Source organism: Lontra canadensis, unplaced genomic scaffold, assembly GCF_010015895.1.
Source record: "Lontra canadensis isolate GAN:19392208 unplaced genomic scaffold, GSC_riverotter_1.0 scaffold7, whole genome shotgun sequence".
Lineage (NCBI taxonomy): Eukaryota > Metazoa > Chordata > Mammalia > Carnivora > Mustelidae > Lontra > Lontra canadensis.
Genome location: NW_022631001.1, coordinates 32610239 through 32634057, shown reverse-complemented (window position 1 = coordinate 32634057; position 23819 = coordinate 32610239). Strand labels below are relative to the sequence as shown.

At 39.3% G+C, this 23819-nt stretch overlaps 1 protein-coding gene across 1 annotated transcript in view; it reads right to left on the bottom strand.

The window, feature by feature from the left end:
• Nucleotides 1–23457, bottom strand: part of IPO7 (importin 7) — a 56129-nt gene extending 32672 nt beyond the window's left edge. Inside the window, exons 1-4 of the mRNA XM_032853442.1 lie at nucleotides 23218–23457; nucleotides 6170–6251; nucleotides 1607–1760; nucleotides 657–815 (exon numbers count right to left, since the gene is read on the bottom strand). Of these exons, the coding sequence (XP_032709333.1) occupies nucleotides 657–815; nucleotides 1607–1760; nucleotides 6170–6251; nucleotides 23218–23301 (479 nt within the window). The 5' untranslated portion in view covers nucleotides 23302–23457. The remainder of the gene's footprint in view (nucleotides 1–656; nucleotides 816–1606; nucleotides 1761–6169; nucleotides 6252–23217) is intronic.
• Nucleotides 23458–23819: the final 362 nt, after the last annotated feature.

Sequence of the window (23819 nt, the reverse complement as noted above, 5' to 3'; positions counted from 1 at the left end):
TTTTCTCATCCCTAAACCCAGATCTAAAATGATCCCTTGGCCTAAAATCTTTCTTACTGATACTAATTACTTATATGAACTATAATTTGCTCAAATATGCAAACACCTGATATATGAAAGTAATTATGGTAGGAAACAAATTACTGAGACAGGTGACTGAATCCCTAAAACACAATGATTAAAAATGATCATGTGAAATTCCAACATATCCTTCTTAAAGAATTACAGGTAGGTTCTTGAAACTTATCAAGACCCCAAATTAAGATAAAAAATTCACAGAAAGCCAGAAGTTAAATAAGCTCTAATGCTCAAAGTACTCTGATACCCTTCACATTTTAAAAAAGCTTATGTTTAGGCCTTTTATCAGCACAAACTGAGGAGCCCATATTGAGGAATTAGAGATAACCCAGTTTTTGAATAGGGAAACAGATAATATGAAAAAAAGGGCACAACAAGTTTCTAAGCTGAATCAACAGAAGTGACTAAAGAATTAAAATAAGAGTGCTACTTTAAAAAGAAAATACTGCATTAAAATCAACATATAATTCGCTAATTTTTATATACCAAATGTAATTTTAAATGTTCAAACAAAATACCTTAGAATTTCCAAATTTTTCCTACTTCTCAAATTTCTGTAGGAATTGAGAGACACTTACTCATAATTTTTCACAAGCTGATAAAGGCAAAGAAGAATTCCTAGCCAACAAGCACTGTTATCAGACTGAAGATAAAAGCCAATTTTGTCCACAATGGCAGTCCAGCGGCTTGGATAATCATGTTTGATGATATGGTGAATGCATGTAGTAAGTTGTACCCTGAAAGTCAAAAATAAACAATAAGGAGAAAGAAATGGTACCTAGATAAAATTCTGCTCACACAAAGAAAATGGCTGGTTAGGTAAAAATAAGTAAGTCACTGAGAAAAAACTACCCATTCCTAATGATTTAAAAGAAACCCAACAAATGTTACAAATGTAGGTATGATTTTATTTTTCCTTATTTTTCATCCCTATCATCAACTGATGAATTTCATTTAAAACACAGCTATTTTCATTAAAAATTCTGCAAAATCGGGGTGTCTGGATGGCTTAGTCAGTTATGCATCTGACCCTCAATTTTGGGTCAGGTCGTAATCTCAGGGTTGTGAGATCGAGCCTTGCATCAGGCTCATGTTCAGTGCAGAGTCTGCTTGTCCCTCTCCTCCCCTCTGCCCCTCTGCTCTCTATCTAAAATAAATAAATACAATTCTTTAAAAAAAATCTACAAAATCATATAAAAATAAGAACTTTTAGTGATCAAGACCATATAATATATAGGTCAGCATTCTACAGTTTTCTTTAACCCCTCTCACCTGCTCACACTGTTTCATAAATTTCACATGAAGAAGTTTAGAAGTTCTTGGTTTAAAAATAAAAGAAGTTGTTCTTGGTTTTTATAAATATAAAAACTACAGTAAGAAAATACAAAAGGAATTTGCCTGTTATTAAGTTTACCGCTATAAAAATGACAGGTTTTTATGTTCTGAAAGGACCCACTGTGCTGTCCCCTCCCAAACTCCACAAATTATGTACCTGAAACAATGGGTAAGTTTTAAAATATACATATACCTGATGAGCTCAGGAGAGTGGATAATAGCTTCTACAATATTTTCTCGAATACAATGTCGATCTTCTTCTGGAATAGTATAAGGGGATATATCCCCTGGTGCGGTTTCCCGATCAGGCCAATACTGTGTTATCATATTTTTCAAATAGATAACACCTAAAATGTAGATCAATTTGACAAAAGAGTGTTTACTGTGAAAGTACTGTGAATATCCCTTTTAAGTGTCCACACCTCCATTTAAAATACTGCATATTTTATTATTTTCCAAGTTGATATTCAAAACAGTTTAATTCTTAGCTACAGTAATCACCCATGAAGTTAGTATTAAACATACAGGCTAAGAAACTCTACAAATAAACACACTATACAAACAAACTATTAAGGCTTTTTACATCACATTTATACTTTTTATCCTGCTTTCTGTAGGAAAGCTATTTGGATTGATTTCACCATATTAATTTTCTAAATGAAGCCTCTAAAGACAAAACTACATATACATACTATACTGTTCCCACAATTAATAACACTGCTATAGACTGAGTATTTGTGGCCCTCTCAAATTCATACTGAAATCCAAACCCCCCAGTTTGATGGTATTAGGGGTGGGGTCTTTTGTGATTAATGCCTTTATAGGAGAAACACCAGAGAGGTTCCTCTCCTCTCAACATGTTGGGCTCTAAGAACCAGAAAGTGGGTCCTCATCAGACACCAAATTTGCTTGCTCCTTGATTCTGGACTTCTCAGCTTCCAGAACTTTGAGCAATATATCTATCATCCAGCCTATGATATTCTGTTAAAGGAGCCCAAACTAAGACACACAAAGGCTATTATTTTTATCATAGGAAAATTACAGCATAAAAATTTTTAGTCTATAAATTTAAGCATTTCATTATACCACAATCAACCACTTCAAATTCATATTATTTTATGGGAAAATGTTCTGTGTTCAAAAATTACAGATTACTTTTTCTGTTAACTATCACACCACTATCTTGAATACTGCTGGTCAGTCAACACAAGATGAACTAGATTGCTAATAATGCTTTTTATCCAGTTCTCTACCCCCAAATGAGAAAAAGAACCCTCAACCACAAATGTATATGATGTATAGGAAATGGAAATTATTCAAAATTAATCAATTACTAAATTCTACAAAACACCAGCCCTTCTCTGATTAGTAATTAACACTTACCTGGAGTATTACACCTATTTGAATAGCATAACTCATACATCTATGACTTTTATATTCTACTTGGCTCTACCTTGGGAATTAAAATACTACTCCCCCCCCCCCCAAAAAAATACTACTCCACCTTACAGAGTATCTCAAAAAAGATTGACTGCACATTAAAATACCCTTCAACAAAAGTTTTAAGACAAACTACCTCTACAGTAAAGAACACTGACTCAGTATATGTAATATGTTTTAGGTTAGTACTATTTCCAGAATTTTGATTCTTTAGCTCCAAAACAGAACAGATTAAAATTAAGACGTGACACAGTGCTATGTCTTCTGCACAGAGCCTCTGAGTATTTCTTTCTATCATAATACATAAAAGAATGGGTATATAGGAGTGCCTGGGTGGCTCAGTCGTTAAGCGTCTGCCTTCAGCTCAGGTCATGATCCCAGGGTTCTGGGATCAAGCCCCACATTCCAGCTCCCTGCTCAGCAGAAGCCTGCATCTCCCTCTTCCTCTCCCCCTGCTTGTATTCCCTCTCTCGCTGTGTCTGTCAAATAAATAAATAAAATCTGAAGAAGAAAAAAAAAAAAAAAAAAGAATGGGTATATATATTTATTTGTATAATTATGATTCAGTATTTTAAGGTTTTTGGTCTCCAAAACACATAAACAAGTGAGAACTGCACTGTAAGGATACCGTGATTCAAAGTCTATTCCATCCAGGATGCTTGGACTCTGCTACAAAGACCAAATGCATCTCTCAAGTCTAGCAGACAGAATCACCATATGCCCTACACTATAGAGTATCATTCAATTATTAAAAGAATATAATTTGTAAAGTAATGATTAGATTTTAAAATTCTTGACTAATTCCACAGTTTGGATGCTTCTGGTTTTGTACATACTAACTACACAACTTTTTAGTATAATTTAATTTTGCTAATGCACATAATCAAGTCTCAAAATGTTAATTAAGGTGGTCCCTCCTCCTTTCAACATCTTAGCAAAAATCTGAGATTTAAAGGCAATTATTTTATTCATTTCAGAAGTAGAATTTAGTGACTCATCAGGTGTATATAACACCCAGTGCTCATTACATCAAGGGCCCTCCTTAATGCCCATCACCCAATTATCCCTTCCCTCCATGCATCTCCCTCCAACAACCCTAAGTTTATTCCTAGTGTTCAGTGTCTCTTATGGTTTGCCTCCCTCTCAATTTTCACCTTGTTTTTCCTTCCCTTCCTCAAATGTTCACCTGTCTTGTTTTTTAAATTCCACACATGAGTGAAATCATATGGTATTTTTCTGAGACAAAGATTCTTATCTACAAAATAACCAAATAGGAAAACACCAACTTCATTAGCAGAAGAGAAATGACAGTTAAAATGCATAAAAGCAACTTTTCAGATGTAGTGAAAAGAAGGGCCATATGTACCCCAATGTTCATGGTAGCAACAGCCACAATTGCTAAAACTGTGGGAAGAGCCAAGATGCCCTTCAACAGATGAATGGATAAAGAAGATATGGTCCATATATACAATGGAATATTACGCCTCCATCAGAAAGGATGAATACCCAAATTCTCTATCAATATGAATGGACTGGAGGAGATTACGCTGAGTGAAGAAAGTCAAGCTGAGAGAGTCAATTATCATATGGTTTCACTTACTTGTAGAGTGTAAGGAATAATATGGAGGACATTAGGAGAAGGAAAGGAAAAGTGAATTGGGGGATACTAGAGCGGGGAAGGAAGCATGAGAGACTGTAGACTCTGAAAAACAAACTGAGGGTTCTGGGGGGGGCAGGGGTGAGGGGATAGGTGAGCCTGGTGGTGGGTATTAAGGAGGGCACATATTGCATGGAGCACTGGGTGTGGCGCATAAACAATGAATCTTGGAACACTGAAAAAATAAAATTAAATTTAAAAAAATAAAGGCAACTTTTTTCTATTAATTAGAAATTTTTAAAAAAGACTTATAGGTGACCAGGGCCTAGTGAAATTACTATATTTCATAGGCCCCCAAAAATGTTCCATTGTTGTGCTACTTATATAATACCAATATTTTAAAAAATAATAAACTTATATGCATTCATTTATTTACTGAGTATGTTTGGTGTGTCAGGCAATATTTTAGGTACTGTGAATACAACTGTTAATGAAACAAATCTAAGATTAAGTGCTAACACTTGAAAAATGGTTCACTTCATATGGCACATTATGGTAAATTATTTAATCACTGAAATAAATGTTAAGACTAACACTATGTAAAGAAAAGGGATGAGCTTACTATACATTAAATGAAGCAAAAAAAATGTTTTTAACAAAACTGATGTACAGAAAAAGAACAGTAAGAAATAGTATCATAACATAACTGGTTTTTCTAGAATGGTGAAATTATTAGTAACTTTATATTTCCTATAACAAAATTAATACACCTGCAAATAAGTAATAGGACACTGAAGATGTGCATTCCATTATTTTGCAGACCAACAGATAATATGAGAAGTAACCCACCACATTTTCACAGACCATTTGGTACTGAGAGAACTGCTCAATATCTTATTGAAACTGGAACTAAGAAATACAGCAGTCCCCCCCTTATGCACAGATTCACTTCCCGTGGTTTTGTTACCCGTGGTCACCCAGTCAAGAAGCATATGACCTTTTCTGACATATTATCAGAATATATTTTGACCATGTGAAAATGCCTACATCATTAATCTCACCTCATCTCATTACACAGGGATTTGATCTTTACACATCATCACAAGAGTGAGTACCGTAAAATAAGATATTTTAAGAGAGAGACCACATTCACATTACCTTTTATTATAGTATCCTGTTATAATATTCTAATTTATTATTAATCATTGTGGCTAAATTCTTACTTGCCTAATTTACAAATTAAATTTTATCATAAGTATGTACATATAGGAAAATATGTAGTACATATAGCATCAGTTCTATATGTACTACATATTTTCAGGCACCCACTGTGGACCTTAAAATGTAACAGTCATGGATGGGGCAGCTAATGTAGTACTTTTTAAAAGGTTAAAAACAGTAAATGCACAAGCTCTAAGGAGCAAGTGCATAAACAAAGGGGTTTGTATCTTAGAATCATCCACCGGGCTACAAAGAATCTTTTAATAAACCCTATCAATTTCTCTTTTCAGCTTCTCTTTTAATTCAACGGAATACCACATTCCTTTAACTCTGCCACCAATAACAAGGCACTAGCTGTTATAGTAAACACATGAGGGCAAACGGATTTTCAGGGAAGAAAATCACTGAAGGGTCACCCCAACATACCTCTGCTATTCAACTATGAACCTTTTAAATAACTGATTTACACAAACCCAAGAAAATAATTCAGGAACTTGCCTGCCTGTCTCACAGGTAAATCCAGTTGTTCCGACATAGTAATCTGAAGCAGTGTTGAAACAAAATTCAGAGACTTGTGTGCCTACAAACAAAAAAAAAAAATAGGTTTTAAATTTCTGCAAATAAATATTCCCAGTACTCTGTTCTACTGTTTGACTGGCACAAAAGGTTAACCACCCACAAGTTGGTCCAAGCCTATTTCCCATCACTCACCGACAATGAACTAAAAAAAAAAAAAAAATTAATAACCTAACTCCTAAAATATTCTGGATGTTTGCATTTGCCTTCATTTCATACTGTTCCACTTCCCGTTTTTCCTAACCGGCACTCTTAACCTACCTACACTTAACTTACATGAACAGCTCAAGAACAATATCCTCTTTAATACCTACTTCCCCAATTCAGTAATAATTTCTCCACAGAGATGTTCTACTGAGTGACCAGACAAACTAAATCAGTAAAAATTAACAGTCTGGGAAGTGGTTTCCAAGGTGCTAATAATGTTTTATTTTGGAATGTGGCTATTTCATCGAAGTGTTCAGTTTGTAAAAATTAATCAACAGTACCCTTCCAATGACTATCCTGTATGCATGTTACATTTAAATAGAAATTTAAATTAATAGCTCTGAACATACAATAAAAGTAGGATACAAATTATATGTTGATAATTTAATAAATACATTTATATGAAATTCCAATGTAGCATATACAGAAAATAAAGAAATACACCCAAAATGTTAATATAGTTATCTCTTGGGTGGTGGGATTATAAAGGGGCTATTCTTCACATATTTTCTATTTTCCAGTTTATACTACAGACCCTGGACACTTTCATTAACAGTATAAAAAAGTTATTTAATGATTCCTAGACTTGTCATATTTGCTTGTTTTTTTAAAAAAACAACCAAACACTCAAGTTATAGCCCTTCTTAAATGTTTTCAGTTGCATTCTCTCTCCCCCAATATAACTACCACCTATGTCATCTCTTCCTTTCTGTCCAAGTTTTAGTATTTTTTCTGCACATGTTCACATAAACAATAGTAATTTTTTTTAATCTTTCTTTTTTTTTTTAATTATTTATTTACTTATTTGAAAGTGAGGCAGTGAGAGAGAGCATGAGCAAGGAGAAGGTCAGAGGGAGAAGCAGACTCTCCGTGGAGCTGGGAGCCCCATGCGGGACTCGATCCCGGGACTCCGGGATCATGACCCGAGCCGAAAGCAGTCGTCCAACCGAGCCACCCAGGCGTCCCAACAATAGTAATTTTTATTTTAGTTTCTTCTTTACAGACTTTCCCCCATAAAAATATTCCATACATTCTTAGAAACAAAAATTTCCCTTTGGATATAAAAAAATTTCTTCTACATTAGAAGCTGGAATTCAGTCACTCCAAAAAATGTTTATTTAAATGTTCCTGGTGTTGGGCACCTGGGTGGCTCAGTGGGTTAAAGCCTCTGCTTTCGGCTCAGGTCATGATCCCAGGGTCCTGGGATCGAGCCCCACATCGGGTTCCCTGCTCAGCAGGGAGCCTGCTTCCCTCTCTCTCTCTCTGCCTGCCTCTCTGCCTACTTGTGATCTCTGTCAAATAAATAAATAAACTCTTTTAAAAAATAAATAAATAAATAAATGTTCCTGGTGCATGACCCCATGGCAGGAGCTGAGAATACAAAGCTGAAACAAAACAATAAGGTTCCATGACCTCATGGAAAAAAGAGTTTAATGTGAAGGACAGTGTAATCAAACAAGTAATTACAGTAAAGTACAGTAGAAGAGGTAGACACAGTATGGGAGAATCAAAAGGAGAATCTTCCAACCTAGAAGTAATGGGTAAAGACCCAAATGGGAGTAGTTAAGTGGATGAATGATAGGTATTTGTCCTTTCTGGTACTCTAAACACCATTAACCACTATAACTTTCCTGAAACACCCTTCTAACTATGCAATTCACACACCACTGTTCCTTCTCAGATTGCTTTGCTGGTTTTTTATCCTATTTAAACTGTAACTGCTCAGTCATAGGCCATCTTTTACACTTCCCAGCTGATTTCATCCAACCACTGTCTTTAAATACTATGTCAGATATATTATTTCAAGTCCACTTCACTCTTAAGAGATTTCTTTAACATCCCTACCTCCACAGGCTTCTCAAATTTATTACGTTCAAAGCATATTCTCCCCTAAAAGCTATGTTTCTACTTTCTTGTACCACTTCTTCCCACCTTTTTCATCACAAACCAAAGTTACTTATGTCTAACACCTGAATGACATCTTTAATACTTCCCTCTTTTTTATCCCAATTCAATATTCAGGACCTGTCAATTCTATATCCAAAATACTTCTATAATTAATATACCCACTTTCTCCATTCCCTCTAACATAAATCTCATCCAAACGACTATCATCTTCCTTTATGTAAGTAAGTACTCCTCACCTCCACCATTCCCCTTTTAACAGCCAAAGGTCTTTAAAATTGTAAACCAACCCCCTTAAAAAAAGGGAAAAAAGCCTTTTAATTTTTTTTTTTAATTTTATTTGTCAGGGGCTCTTGGGTGGCTCAGGTGTTAAGCGGCTGCCTTTGGCTCAGGTCATGATTCCAGGGACATGGGATAGAGCCCTTCATCAGGCTCTCTGCTCAGCAGGGGCCTGCTTCTTCCTCTCCCACTCCCCTTGCTTGTGTTTCCTATCTCGCTCTGCCTCTCTGTGTCATATAAAATAAATCCTTTTTAAAAAAAAAACTTATTTGTCAGAGAGAGCACACAAAGCAGGGAGAGCAGCAGGCAGAAAGAGAAGCAGGCTCCCTGCTGAGCAAAGAGCCTGATGTGGGAATTGGCCCCAGAACCATGGGATCATGACCTGAGCTGAACGGAGACGCTTGACTAACTGAGCCACCTAGGCGTCCCAATGGCTTTCTACTCTACTTCCCAAAGGCTGTATAAGGGTCTGTATTATCTTGCCCCTACCTATTTCATCTCATTTAAAGAAACTTTCTCACCTCCCACTGTCCCACCTTACCAGCCGCCTTTAGGTTCTTTCAACAACAACCATAATTACTCCACTGTCCGTGCTGTGACTTTCTACCTATAACACTCTTCTGTCCACTGCTCCACCGGAGTTAACTGATTCACAGCTTCACATTCTTTGAGTTTCCACTTAAACATTTAGAGAAGGCTTTGCTGACTGATCATTCAAGTTAAAGAAGGGCTCCCTATTACTCTCATAATCTCCAGGGTTTTTTTTTCCTGTAACATTTATTACATATTTATAGACTGATTTATGTCCATCTCTTCTGTTAATTAGATTTTAAGCTTCACTGACAGTAACTATTACTATTTTTATTCCCAGTTCCTCATGATGGTTGGCATTTAAGGTGTTCAACGAATTTATTAAATGAAGAACTGAAATGAATCAACAAAAAAATGCCTTGGAAGCAGCAGTGAGCACCTAGGAGCAGTGTAGTATAAAAGAGTACTTACATTAAAGAGACAGATGAGCCCACAAAGGACACTACTATCCACACTAACACTGTGGTTCTTTTTAGGACATTTATATTATTGTATATATCTTATCCCCTGCATCAAATTATGAATCCCTGGAAAGGACAGCTAGATTCAGACAGTCTGATTATAAATACAAGTGATACTATTTCCGACATTTTAAAATCTTGAGCAAGTTGCTTCAGTAAATCTAAGACTTAATTACAAAATTAATGTAACAAAATCTGCTTCACAGGATGGCTATAAGAAGTAAGTGAACAAGGTGCCTGGATGACTCAGTTGGTTGAGTGTCTGCCTTCGGTTCAGGTCATGATCCCGAGGTCCTGATAGGGAGCCCAAAGTGGGGCTCCCTGCTCAGCGGGGAGTCTGCTTCTCCCTCTCCTTCTGCACCTCCCCCCAGCGTGTGCTCTCTAGCTCTCACTCATTCTCTCTCAAATAAATAAACAAAATTTTTGAAAAAAGGTGAAATATGTAAAATATTATAGTAAATATCAAGACATAACAAATTGTTATGCTGTTTTTATCTCCATACACAGTAGAATCTCATCTTTCTCAGAGTATGTTTTGGCATAAACTGAGCATTGACAAATGGTTCTTAGTTCTTTAAATCACTTAAAAAGGGCGCCTGGGTGGCTCAGTGGGTTAAAGCCTCTGCCTTCGGCTCAGGTCATGATCCCAGAGTCCTGGGATCGAGCCCCACATCGGGATCTCTGCTCCACAGGGAGCCTGCTTCCTCCTCTCTCTCTGCCTGCCTCTTCGCCTACTTGTGATCTCTGTCTGTCAAATAAATAAATAAGTAAATCTTTTAAAAAAAAAAATCACTTAAAAAATACAACATCTGTGGAGCACCTGGGTGGCTCAGTTAAGTGTCTGCCTTCGGCTCAGGTCCTAATCCCAGGGTCCTGGGATAGAGCCCTGAATCGGGCTCCCTGCTTGGCAGGAAGCCTGCTTCTCCCTCTCCCATTCCCACCTGCTTGTGTTCCCTCCCTCACTGTGTCTCTCTGTCAAATAAATAAATAAAATCTTAAAAAACAAAACAAATATTTGTGGTTTTGCATATACAGGGTTCTCTCAAGGTCCCAATACTGCAGTTTTTCCTTCTGAGTTAAAAAGTACTTCTAGGATTGGAACCCCAGATGAAGTTGACGGATTCTGTTTAGGGGTCATGTTAAAATAACAAAAACCACCACAACCAACACTGTTTTTGTTGGCTAGCCACATATACAGGCACATGTGAGTTAAAAATGAGCATATGACACTAACTACATCTTCCTACAAGCACAACAGGTACTCCACAATGTTACATCAACAAAAGACCTTTATCAATTTCTAATTTAAGTTTTAAATATAAAAAATAAAACCCCAGGGGCACCTGAGTGGCTCAGTCAGTTAAGCATCTACCTTTGGCTAAAGTCAGGATCTCAGGATCCTGGGATCGAGCCCCATGTCAGGCTCCCTGCTCAGCAGAAACCTGCTTCTCCCACCCCCTCCCCATGCTCTCTCCCTCTCTCAAATAAATAAATAAAATATTCAAATAAATAAATAAATGAAAGAAAATCCCAAGAGTACCTGAAGGAAACCACTGTTAAAAACAAAAACAAAGGGGCGCCTAGGTGGCTAAGTGGGTTAAAGCCCCTGCCTTTGGCTTGGGTCATGATCCCAGGGTCCTGGGATCGAGCCCCATGTCGGGCTCTCTGCTCGGCAGGGAGCCTGCTTCCTCCTCTCTCTCTGCCTGACTCTCTGCCTACTTGTGATCTCTATCTGTCAAGTAAATAAATAAAATCTTAAAAAAAAAAAACAAAAAAAAAAAAAACAAAAAAAAACCCCAAAACAGGGGCGCCTGGGTGGCTCAGTGAGTTAAAGCCTCTGCCTTTGGCTCAGGTCATGATCTCAGGGTCGTGGGATCGAGCCCCGCATCGGGCTCTCTCTGCTCAACGGGCAGCCTACTTCCTCCTCTCTCTCTGCCTACTTGTGATCTCTGTCAAATAAATAAATAAAATCTTTAAACAAACAAAACAAACAAACAAACAAAAAAAAACAGGGGCACCTGGGTGGCTCAGTGGGTTAAAGCCTCTGCCTTCAGCTCAGGTTCATGATCCCAGGGTCCTGGGATCAAGCCCCGAATCGGGCTCTCTGCTCAGCAGGGAGCCTGCTTCCCCCCCCCCCACTACTTGCCTCTCTGCCTACTTGTGATCTCTGTCAAATAAATAAATAAAATCTTAAAAAAAAAAAATCCCTCTCTCTCTCCATATATTTATTTGTTTATTTATTTATTCATTTTAGTTTCAACGGTAAGTATTTTTATCTTAGTGGAAAAAAAACCTAAGCCTGACACCAAAGACTGAAGACCATAAAACAGTTTTTGTCTCAAGTAGAAAAAAAAGAATTATAGATGCTCCACCCCTCATCAATATAAACAGTGTAAAAAAAAAAAAAAAAAAGAAGAAGAAAATATCTGCAACATCTGAGGAAGAGTTAAAATCACTCCAAAACAAAAATTAGCAAATATAGGGGTGCCTGGGTGGTTCAGTGGGTTAAGCCTCTGCCTTGGGCTCAGGTCATGATCTCAGGCTCCTGGGTTTGAGCCCCGCATAGGGCTCTCTGCTCGGCAGGGAGCCTGCTTCCCTCTCTCTCTGCCTGCCTCTCTGCCTACTTGTGATCCCTCTCTCTCTGTCAAATAAATAAAATCTTAAAAAAAAATTAGCAAACATATGCAGGCACATTACGAAAGAATCAGTACAAGCAGACAGTCCTACCTGAAAACAATGTATGCAATACATGAAAGTACTAGTGAGGATGTGAAAAATATCAAACTCATACACAGTGCTGGTAGATGCATAAAACAGTACAACCTTACTGGAAAACTGGCATTTTGAAACATGCACTTACCTTATAACCTAGCAATCTCACTTTTACATATCCAAGAAAAATGCTTGTGTCCACAATACCTGTCCACTGACAAGTGAACGCAAAAACAAACTGTAGTAGAAGTCATACAATGAAATACTATACAATAACTTAAAAAAAAAAAAAGTTTACCTATGGAATCAAGTAATATGGATCTCAAAAAACATGTTAAGAAGCTAGACTACTTGGTTACATACCAGGTGATCCTATTTGTATGAAGTTCAAAGACAGGCCAATCTAGTCTTACAGTTAACAGAAGTCAGAACAACAGAAGTCAGAAAAATGGCAACCTGAAGGAGGAAAGGTATTAATTGGGAAGTGTCTCAAAGGAACATTCTAAGCCAATAGAGATGTTATATAAATTTTGATTTGGGGCGCCTAGGGGGCTCAGTCAGTTAAGCATCTGCCTTTGGCTCAGGTCATGATTCCAGGGTTCTGGGACTGAGTCCCACGTTGGGCTCCCTGTTCAGCAGGGACTCTGCTTCTCCCTCTGCCCCTACCCCAGCTTGTGCACCCAGGCTCTCATGCTCTCTCACAAATAAATACCTGAGATATAAATAAATTATTTATTTGACAGAGAGCAAGAGAGAGAGAACATAAGCAGGAAGTGGCAGGCAGAGGGAGAAGCAGGCTCCCTGCTGAGCAAGGACGATAACTGGGGCTTGAACTTAACAGGTGCCCCAATAAAATCTTAAAGAACAGCAACACCACCACCACCACTGAACTGGATACATTAAGTGGTTGAATTCAGTAAGTTATTTAAAAAAAAAAAAAAAATCAACAAAACCGAACTATGAAAATAAGTACTGATTTTACTACTCTTCAAAGTCATTTGCCTTCAAAAATACACAAGTACAAATCTAAAAAGTCCAACTGAGGAAAAGTTATTTTCAGACAGCTGAGCTGGGCCAAGGGGTAAGAAAGAATGTTTTTGACAGCAGAAATCACAGAAGCAAATTCAACCTGGCGCATCTATCTACTTGACCCATACAAATTTCCATCTAGCTGGAATCCCTAATGCCTTCTATTCTCCCAAAGTAACAAATGGACATAAAGTAATAATATCAGACATGAGATTCTTAAAATTCTGAGGGAAAGTAGATTAGCAATCACCTAGGCCTGGGATATGAGATTGATTAAACTGGAAGGAAGGATTAGTGCGCCTGGGTGCCTCTGTCAGTGAAGTGTCTGCCTTTAAGCTCAGGTCAAGATCCCAGGGTCCTAGGATCAAGCCCTGAGTTGGACTCCCTGTTCAGTGGGGAGTCTGTTTCTCCCTCTCCCTCTGCCACCCCCCCGGCCCCCCGCTCGTGCTCTCACTCTCACTCTATCTCAAATAAATAAAATCTTAAAAAAAAAATAAAAATAAAAAAATTGGAAGGAGGGATCTTACTGGGATAATGAAAATATTCCAAAATTAGATTGTGGGGACACATGGGTGGCTCAGTTTGTCTGCCTTCAGCTCAGGTCATGACCCCAGGTTCCTGGGATTGTGTCCTGTACCCAGCTTCTTGCTCAGCAGGGAACCTGCCCTATCCCTCTGCCTGGTGAGGCACCCAGGCATCCCAAAGTATGGGTTATATTAAAGAGATTATTAAGAGGGGCGCCTAGGTGGCTCAGTAGGTTAAGCCTCTGCCTTCCGCTCAGGTCATGATCTCAGGGTCCTGGGATCGGGCCCAGCATTGGGCTCTCTACTCAGCAGGGAGCCTGCTTCCCCCCTCTCTCTGCCTGCTGCTCTGAATACTTGTAATCTCTCTCTCGCTGTCAAATAAATAAATAAAAACCTTTAAAAAAAAAAAGATTATCAAGAGAATGAAAGACAACAATGAAAGACAAAAATAGGTAAATTGTGACCACATCACAATCTAGTAACTGGTACTTTTTTTTGAAATTTTTACACAGCTGCACCTGGGTGGCTCAGTCGGTTAAGTGTCTGCCTTCAGCTCAGGTCAAGATCCCAGGGTGCTGGGATCCCATCCCGCATCAGACTCCCTGCTAGGTGGGAACTGTGCTTCTCCCTCTCCCTCTGCCACTACGCACTGCTTATGGTCTCTCGCTCCAGCTCTCTTAAATAAATAAGTAAATAAATAATCTTTAAAAGATTGTTTTTACACAATCAGTTAAGGAAGATAAGGTCTTCTTTAAAAATTTCTATTTATTTGTTTAATTGACAGAGAGACAGTGAGAGAAGAAATACAAGCAGGGGGAGTGGAAGAGGGAGAAGCAGGCTTCCCCCTAAGCAGGAAGCCCAATGTGGGGCTTGATCCCAGGACCCTGGAATCATGACCAAGCCAAAGGCAGATGCTTAAGGACTGAGCTACACAGGCATCCTGGAAGATAAGGTCTTAAAGCAGTATCAAGGATGTAATTCTGGGTATATGACTATAAAACATCACAGGTAGAAAGCTATTACCACATAGTAATAGGCCTGAAAAACTACTCCCTGGGCAGCCTTTCCCCACTCCCCAAAATATGTCTAACTTTACAAAAGAAAAAGATGAAAAATACACATACATAAACAAATTTCCCCTGACCCTACTATGCCTTTAACCTACAGTCTTATTCCCATTCCCTTTCCAGCATTCTAACACTATATTCAGAAAATTGCTTTCTCCAAGGTTACCAATATTTTAAAAGCTTACCCCCAAAGTCTTCATTCTGCTTTAACCCCCCTCATTTGGAAATATCAATAACCCTTTCTTTTTCTAATAGCTTTTTACTTATTACATAAGTAATTCATGTTTACTAGTAGAAAAATCTATGAAATTCATTTAAGTAAAAAGAAAACTAAATTACCCACAACCAAGCTTACTTAAAATTCCTTTTCTTGTTTCCTACTTTTTTTTTTTAAAGATTTTATTTATTTGAAACAGAGACAGAGATCATAAGTATGCAGAGAGGCAGGCATAGAGAGAGAGAGGAGAAAGCAGGCTCCCCGCTGAGCAGAGAGCCCGATTCGGGCCTCGATCCCAGGACCCTGAGATCATGACCTGAGCCGAAGGCAGAGGCTTAACCCACTGAGCCACCCAGGCGCCCATTGTTTCCTACTTTTTAAAAAATACTTTATTCATTTACTTGACAGAGAGAGCAACAGCACATATGCAGGGGGAGCAGCAGAGGGAGAGGGAAAAGCAGGGACTAAGGACTCCCGCTAAGCAGGGAGTCTTTTGTGGGGCTTGATCCCAGGACCCTGGGATCATGACCTGAGCTGAAGGCAGTTGCTTAACCAACTGAGCCACCCAGGCGCCCTTCTTCCTCTTACTTTTATGCACAATTCTCCTTTTTCCTGCTTCTCCAAGTTCCAAAAATGGGCATGGCCAACAGTGAAGCCCTCCAGTCCATCCTACACCTCTAGATCATACTTAATTTACTGAGAAAAATAACTTTTTCATTGTTGGTTTCCCTCCTAACCTTCAATTCCATATTCCCTATTGCCTGCTATACATTTTCTATTTGATGTTTACCAGCTCCTCAAATCTGACTTAATACTCAAGTCATGTTTTTCTCCAGTGTTTCCCCTCTGGACCCACATTTTTCAATGTAATTACCTAATGTCAGTATCTTTTATAGCTACTCTTTAAGAAGTAACTTTTTAATATTTCTCTCCATTGGAATGCAACCGAAGAGAGCTTCAATTACTACTGTACTTTACACTATTTATAAGGAAAAACAGAGGCATAAGGGCACTGTGACATCAAAGTACATCAATGAATATAACCAGATAATTCAAGAGCAAAGTGATTTCTAACTTTTCTGTTGTACTAAGGAATTTGACAAAGACAGGGGCACCTTCGTGGGGCAGTTGGTTAAGCATCTGCCTCTTGGTTTCAGCTCAGATGGTGATCTCAGTGTGATTATTGAGCTGACAAAGTCTGCTTAAGATTCTCCTTCTGTCTCCCCCAACCTCTAGTGTGCTGCCTCTCTCAAATAAATAAATCTTAAAAAAAAAAAAAAATAAATAAAAATAATATGACAAAGACAATACTATCCCAATTTTATCTACACAAAATATTAGGCATAGTGAGGTTAAATCATCACAGTGGTAGAATCAGGGCCAGGCTTGAGGCTTTTCATTATGTCTTCCAGCTTTTCATTAAATAGTGGTAATACTTAAATGCTTTTCAATCAAGGAGTTTAAAATAACTTTTTTTTTAAGATTTTATTTATTTATTTGACAGACAGAGATCACAAGTAGGCAGGGAGGCAGGCAGAGAGGTAGGCAGAGAGAGAGAGGAAGGGAAGCAGGCTCCCTGCTGAGCAGATAGCCCGATGCACGACTCGATCCCAGGACCCTGAGACCATGACCCGAGCCGAAGGCAGAGGCTTAACCCACTGAGCCACCCAGGCGCCCCTAAAATAACTTCTTAATTACAAATTATCTTAGTTAAAAACAAAAAAACAGGGATGGCTTAGTCGTTTAGGGTCTGTCTTTAGCTCAGGTCATGATCCCAAGATTCTGGGATTGAGCCCCATGTAAGGCTCCCTGCTCAGCAGGAAAACCTGCTTCTCCCTCTCCCATTCCCACTGCTTGTGTTCCCTCTGGCTGTGTCTCTCTCTGTCAAATAAATAAATAAAATCTTTAAAAATAAATAAATTAATCAAATTTAATTAAGTTTTTTAAAAAAGAACCAGATTGGGAACTGTTATTCAGAATAAACATTTCAAAAAAATTTTTCCTGACATTATATTTTTTAAAAATATCTTATATGCAAGTAAGAGAGAGCGAGAGCACACACAAATGATGGTAGAGGGGCCGGAGGAGAGGAGAAGCCGACTCCCCGCTGAGCAGGGAGCCTGAGGGATGGCTCCATCCCAGGGTCCTTGGTTCATGACTTGAGTGGTAGGCAGACGCTTAACTGACTGAGCCACCCAGGCCCCTCTCCTGACATTACATTTAAAACTTCAGTTCAAATGTTAGATTGTTGAGAAAGAGGACTCTGTCTTGTATACAGTATCAGATCCCCGGCATAAAGACAGAATCTGCCACATGATAGGCAAATATTTTTAAAATATTTGAAAATAATCTGAAACGGGGCGCCTGGGTGGCTCAGTGGTTAAGCCTCTGCCTGTGGCTCGGGTCGTGATCTCAGGGTCCTGGGATCAAGCCCCACATCGGGCTCTCTGCTCGGCGGGAAGCCTGCTTCCCCACCCCCCTCTCTGCCTGCCTCTCTGACCACTTGTAATCTCTGTAAAATAAATAAATAAAAAATTTAAAAAAAAAAAAGGAAAGAAAATAATCAGAAACAATTAGTTGTTAGTGTCCATTCTCAGTTAATTAAAAAAATCTTCATCTACTGATTTTATTCCTATTAGAGATAAGTTCAAAGTCCATGAACTTTTAGAGTAGAAAAGAGAGCAATCGTCTAGTTCAAATAAAAATAGTTAAAATTTAAGGAACACATAAAACTAGGTGTTAAAAAGGTATGAACTTTCAGCTTACAAGTATCACAGAAGGTCAGAGTAGGAAAAGATAGCATTTAAGAGGGGATTAATGAGGGGCGCCTGGGTGGCTCACTGGTTTAAGCCTCTGCCTTCGGCTCAGGTCATGGTCTCAGGGTCCTAGGATCGAGCCCCACATCGGGCTCTCTGCTCGGCGGGGAGCCTGCTTTCCCCTCTCTCTCTGCCTGCCTCTCTGCCTACTTGTGATCTCTGTCCGTCAAATAAATAAATAAAATCTTTAGAAAAAAAAAAAAAAGAGGGGATTAATGAGGGGCGGCTGGGTGGCTCAGTGGGTTAAAGCCTCTGCCTTCAGCTCGGGTCGTGGTCCCAGCGTCCTGGGATCGAGCCCCGCATTGGGCTCTCTGCTAGGCGGGGAGCCTGCGTCCCTCTCTCTCTCTGCCTGCCTCTCTGCCTACTTGTGATCTCTGTCAAATAAATAAAATCTTTAAAAAAAAAATGGGATTAATGAGATTTGTGAATAGGAAACCCCCCCCTTTTTTTAGATTTTATTTATTTGACAGAGAGAGAGAGAGAGAGAGAACACAAGCAGGGGGAATGGGAGAGGGAGAAGCTGGCTTCCCACGGAGCAGGGAGCCCAATGCGGGACTCGATCCTGGGATCCTGACCTGAGCCGAAGGCAGATACTTAACCGCTGAGCCACCCAGGTCCCCCTGAATAGGAAAACTTTTAGTTTTAGGTGCTAAGAGCTTAACAGGAGGGGTGAGCAGCAGGAGCAAAGGTTTGTATAGAAGGTTTCCACTGAGAACACGGGTAGTGAAAGCAGGAAGAATGCAGAGACTATGTCTATTATAATAATCTCCCAAAATCTTCAGAGATGTCTTAACTTCATCTTAGAAAGAAACAAGTATTTCTGAGTGAGAGTAGGAAGTAGCAGTCTCTGGAAACATAATAAACAATTAATGTTGAATAAATGAATACCAAATGCCATAGATTTTAGATTTCCTTAAAAAAAAAAACAACAAAAAAACCCTTTTTTTTGAAGATTTTATTTATTTAAGAAAGATAGTGACCAAGAGAGAAAAAGCACAAGCGGGGGCAGGAGCAGAGGGAAAGGGAGAAACAGATTCTCTTGCTGAGCAGAGAGCCATATGTGGGGTTCAATCCCAGAACCCTGCCTTAAGCAGTCAGGATTCTGGGATCATGACACAAGCCAGGCAGACACTTAACTAAGCTACCCAGGAGCCCCAAAAACCAAATTTTTAAAACTGTACTTCAAGATATACAGAAGTCAATTAATCTCAAAGTATATAATTTAAGTGACAAATGAGATTCCTGTACACAACTCTAAAGACGAAAGACATTTCTAATATTATACAAGTTCTTACTTCTCTTTGCATACAACAAATATTTACTGAGAGTCCATAGTGTGCCAGGCATTGTGCTTATAATTGTGCCAATTTTCAAGTTACAATAAGCTACTTACTAATGATCTCACTGTTTAAATAGGCACTTATATTCTTTCTCCATTAGTGCTGATTGTTTTCCACAGAAATATACAACTACTACAGTTAGACTGAGACAGGAAATAAAATGTATGGCATGGTAGATGGGTCAATCAATGGGCACTTATGCGTGATTCAAATAATCTGGAGAGAACTTAGTAGGTGCCAAATACTTTGTTGAATTTTTTACATGCATCTCACTTAACCTACATGACACTATGACACATATACTATTACTATTTTTATTTTGTACATAAGGAAAATGAGATGCTTAGAAGTTAAATAACTTTCCTAACATCCCCCAGCTAGTACAGAATGTTTCATAGTTTAAAAAAAAAAAAAATCAAATAACTAAGCGGTTTTCAATTTTATTTCCAAGAAAGCTTGTACTTCTTATTGGTTTTCTCCAGTGTTTGAGGCAAAGCTTATTAGATGAAGATATTTCAAATTGGGAAATGACAACGCGATCAAAAAATGTTAACAGCATTAGGGAAAAAAAGGATCAAAATTCGTGCTACGCTACAGAGTAGTAAGTCAGTGGGGAATATTAAAATTCAGCTTTTTTAAAAAAAGATTTTATTTCTTAAGAAGAGGCAAAGTAGGAGGAGCAGCAGGCAGAGTGAGAGGGAGAAGCAGGCTCTTCCCTGCTGAGCAGGGAGCCCAATGCAAGGCTCGATCCAGGACCCTGGGACCATGACTGGAACTGAAGGCAGACACTCAACTGAATGAGCCACCCAGGCGCCCTAATACTAAAATTTATCTCAAAAATATCTGCCAAAAAGAGAGTCCTTACTGTGGTCTCCAGCAGTCTAATGGAACTTTCTTAATTTTATCTATATGTAATATTAAAAAATATATAAATAATCTAAAAATCCTTGATTTGGGGGCTAAAGCCTATATTATTATCTGCTATAATTAAGGCTTAATACTGACAAATCAAAGAATTACAGTAACAAGACAAAAATTCCTCATCTCATAAAACTCTAAAATTATACTAGTGAGAATAAAATATGTATGATAAACTAGTGCTACAGAGAAAAATAAATGAAGAGAGATCTAGAGTGTCTAGCATGTTGTAGTCAGGGGAACTCCTCAGTGATATGAAGGAAGTTAAATGATGATAGATCAAGTCTGGGAGATCACTGACTAAAAGCGGATCCAAACAGATGGAACAGTTAAGTGCAATCACTGTGAGGCAAGAGCAGAGCACTTTGTTGTTAACTATCTGCACTAGAATACTTTGATAACATTTATAATTTTTACAGCTAGTGATTACTTCACTTAGCTGAAGAGATTTACTCAAATTCAGTAATCTTTTTCTTTTAACTAAGTTAACCAAAATATAATTTCAATAAAAACAGTATGGAATGATTGCTTCATCCTGTCTTCTACAAAGCGAGAAGAGCCTGAAGGAAATAAAAATGTTACTTCCTCATTCTTACTTCAGTCAAGCTTCTTCAAGACTTATCTGGGATCTATTTCTTAAATCAAGGTTCTGCCACAAAATAAGTCAAAGCAAGTTAAGTGTTCAAATGGAAGCACTTCATTAAAACAGAATGAGGACTAGAGCTGAGGATATTCTAATTAAAAGAAAAGTTACCTTAGGAAAATTACTAATAAGTTAAGGTGGAATAATTGAAAGAAATTTGCAAAATGTAAACAGCTAACAATCACAGAAATACAGGCTAGACCACAAATTTTCTTTGACAGAAAAGCAGTGTTTACTACTCAAGAGTATTCCAAAACCCTAACAGAAGCTTAAGAGTTAAGCAAAAAAATGCTATGAATACTATTTTGATTATTCATCTTCTAAAGATCAGCTTGTTAAGTATTTATTCCAGGTCTCAATTACAAGATATCAGTGCATATAACTAGACATTCAATACCTGCTTGAGGAATGAATGAATTTCAGATTTTTCTACAAGGGAACCAACTCTTTTTTCAAATAATTTTTAAAATTATTACACACAGCATGTTTAATCAGAATAATAAAATCATGGTAGAAATCACTGTAACTAAACTGTTAGGGTGCCTTAACTTACACATCTATAAATACTTCATGAACAAAATAATGTTCATCTTAACCTGTATCACAAATCAAAATAAAAAGTGATCCATAACTCCCTCCATATTTTCATAATGGTTCAAAAGAGGAATTTGTTTCAGCACACTATTTTATATAAAAGAAATCTAAACTCCTCCCAAGGTGACTTTGAGCCTAAAAATTTGAGTATGGGGGGTGAGGCCTGGGGCCTGGCTGGCTCAGTGGGTGGAGCATGGGACTCACCAACCTGGAGTTGTAAGTTGGAACCCCATGTTGGGTGCAGGTTACTTAATCATAAAATCTTTAAAAAATTTTTTTGAATTATCACTCTTGGTTGAGCTAATGACAGTCGCATTTATGTATATGTAAGACTTAACTTTTTTATTTTAAAACAACTTTACACTTGATTTGTCTAAACTCTGTGGGTAGTCTTAAAATATAAGTTCCTTGAGGGCAGAAATCTCTAAAAAGAGCACTGTACATTTAAGATGTCCAATTAGGAATACTCCTGTGGCTTCTGTAAAGTCAATACAAATAATGTTTTTAAGTGAGTTTCCTACTAGATAAGAGGAGCATTAAAATAACTGAATTTCTACCTTAAAGAGGGGCTTCTTTTTCCATTTAAAAATAAATGTACACTGAACTTCACTAAAGCTTGCAGACTCAGTGGGATACCAAAAGACAATTATTAACTGGCATAGGAAATTACAGGGGTCCTTTTAAGATGCCTTTAAAATATTCATTGAAATATAAAAAGTTGCAGAAATTTAGAAACAAACAATGAAACTGAAGATAGTACAATATACCCCACATATTACGGCTGTTTTGCAAAGGGTGGTCCCCGAAAATAAAGGGGGAAAAGGGAACCAATCCTCCGCAAGCTGATAAGGAGCTTGGCACGTTTCAAGGCACCCTGCTTTACACTGTCTCACTTTGACCGTCACAGCAACCCTGTGGCCTAATTTTATGAATGGGAGAAATTCAGCATCAAGAGGTTAAGTGACTTGTCCAAGGTCAGTCAAGAAAATTAGTGGTTCAGCTCTACCTAGAAGGGTGTACTTCACCTGACACTTTCTACTACATCGCCGTGCCTCCCCGACTGAGGCATTAGCAGAGTAGAACAGTGAATCAGACTGATATAGGTAGCCCGCACTACCCTAGCCCTGCCCAAGAGGCGGGGGCTTGCCTCTGAAAGCTTTCCCTGGCCGCTCAGTCGCAGAGAAGAAAGTTGTGCAGATCACGGATCAGCCCACTTAAGTGACAAGCTGACAGGCGAAACCCCCAAAGGACCGGCTCTGCATTCCCAGGAGCCCCTCCGACCCCGGCGCCAGCGAGACTGCTCCCGGAAACGTCTGAAAAACCTCCCAGTGAGTTTCGCCCCCTCCTGGGCGCGAGGAACGAGCTGGGAATGAGCCAGAGGGCGGCCGGCCACCCAAGCCAGCCATGTGTCCAGCCCGTCACGCCCGCCTCGCCTCAGCCGGCTCCTCATGCCTTGACCGCAGCCAGAGGCCCAGCTCAGGATCCGACGCAAAGGCTGCCTTGGCCGCCACCACCACCGCAGCAGCCTGAGGCGCCCTGGCGTGGCACTCGCAGTCAGGTCCCCGCCCCACCCCTCCAGTTGGGCCCCTCAGCGACGCCGTCCGCGCCTGTGGCCAGGCCCAGAGGGCTCGGCCTGCCACAGTAAGCCGCCCGCCCGGCGTCCTTACTTCATTGAGCTGGCGCTCCGCGGCCTCACGCAGGGCTGGGTCCATGGTGCCCCTCAGGGCCTCGATAATGGTGTTGGGGTCCATCGCAGCGCGGACTCGGTCAAACCCGGGGCTCGGGTGCTACTGGGCCAGAAATAGCGCCGCTCACTGCGCACATGGACCCGCCGCGCTCCGCAGCGGCAACCGGCGCGAAAGGAAAGAGAAGCGCCAAGGCCCCGGATAGAACCTCTTCGCCTCGGCGTGGAGGCGGGAGATGCTCCAGCCACTTCCTGTCGGCGCGCGCGCGGGGCACCTTGGGAGATGTAGTCCACGAGAGCTTTACGCAGCCCACGTGGCCCTGAACTGTCTCTCCTACAGACCAGTCTTGTTTTTCAAAAAGGAAAAATGTTCAAACTGCAAGAAAAAAATTAAAGCAATTAAAGCCCTCTGGCTCATTCCCAGCTCGCAAAAAATTTCCCAGAATTATATACCTATAGTGACCGTGAAGTGAATCTGATGCAATGTGTGATGCGATCCATTGCTAGTAGCTTTGTAATTGAAGGTAATCTTCTGGAAAGCAGTTGAGATGTATTTATAAATGCCATAAAAATGCTCATAATCTT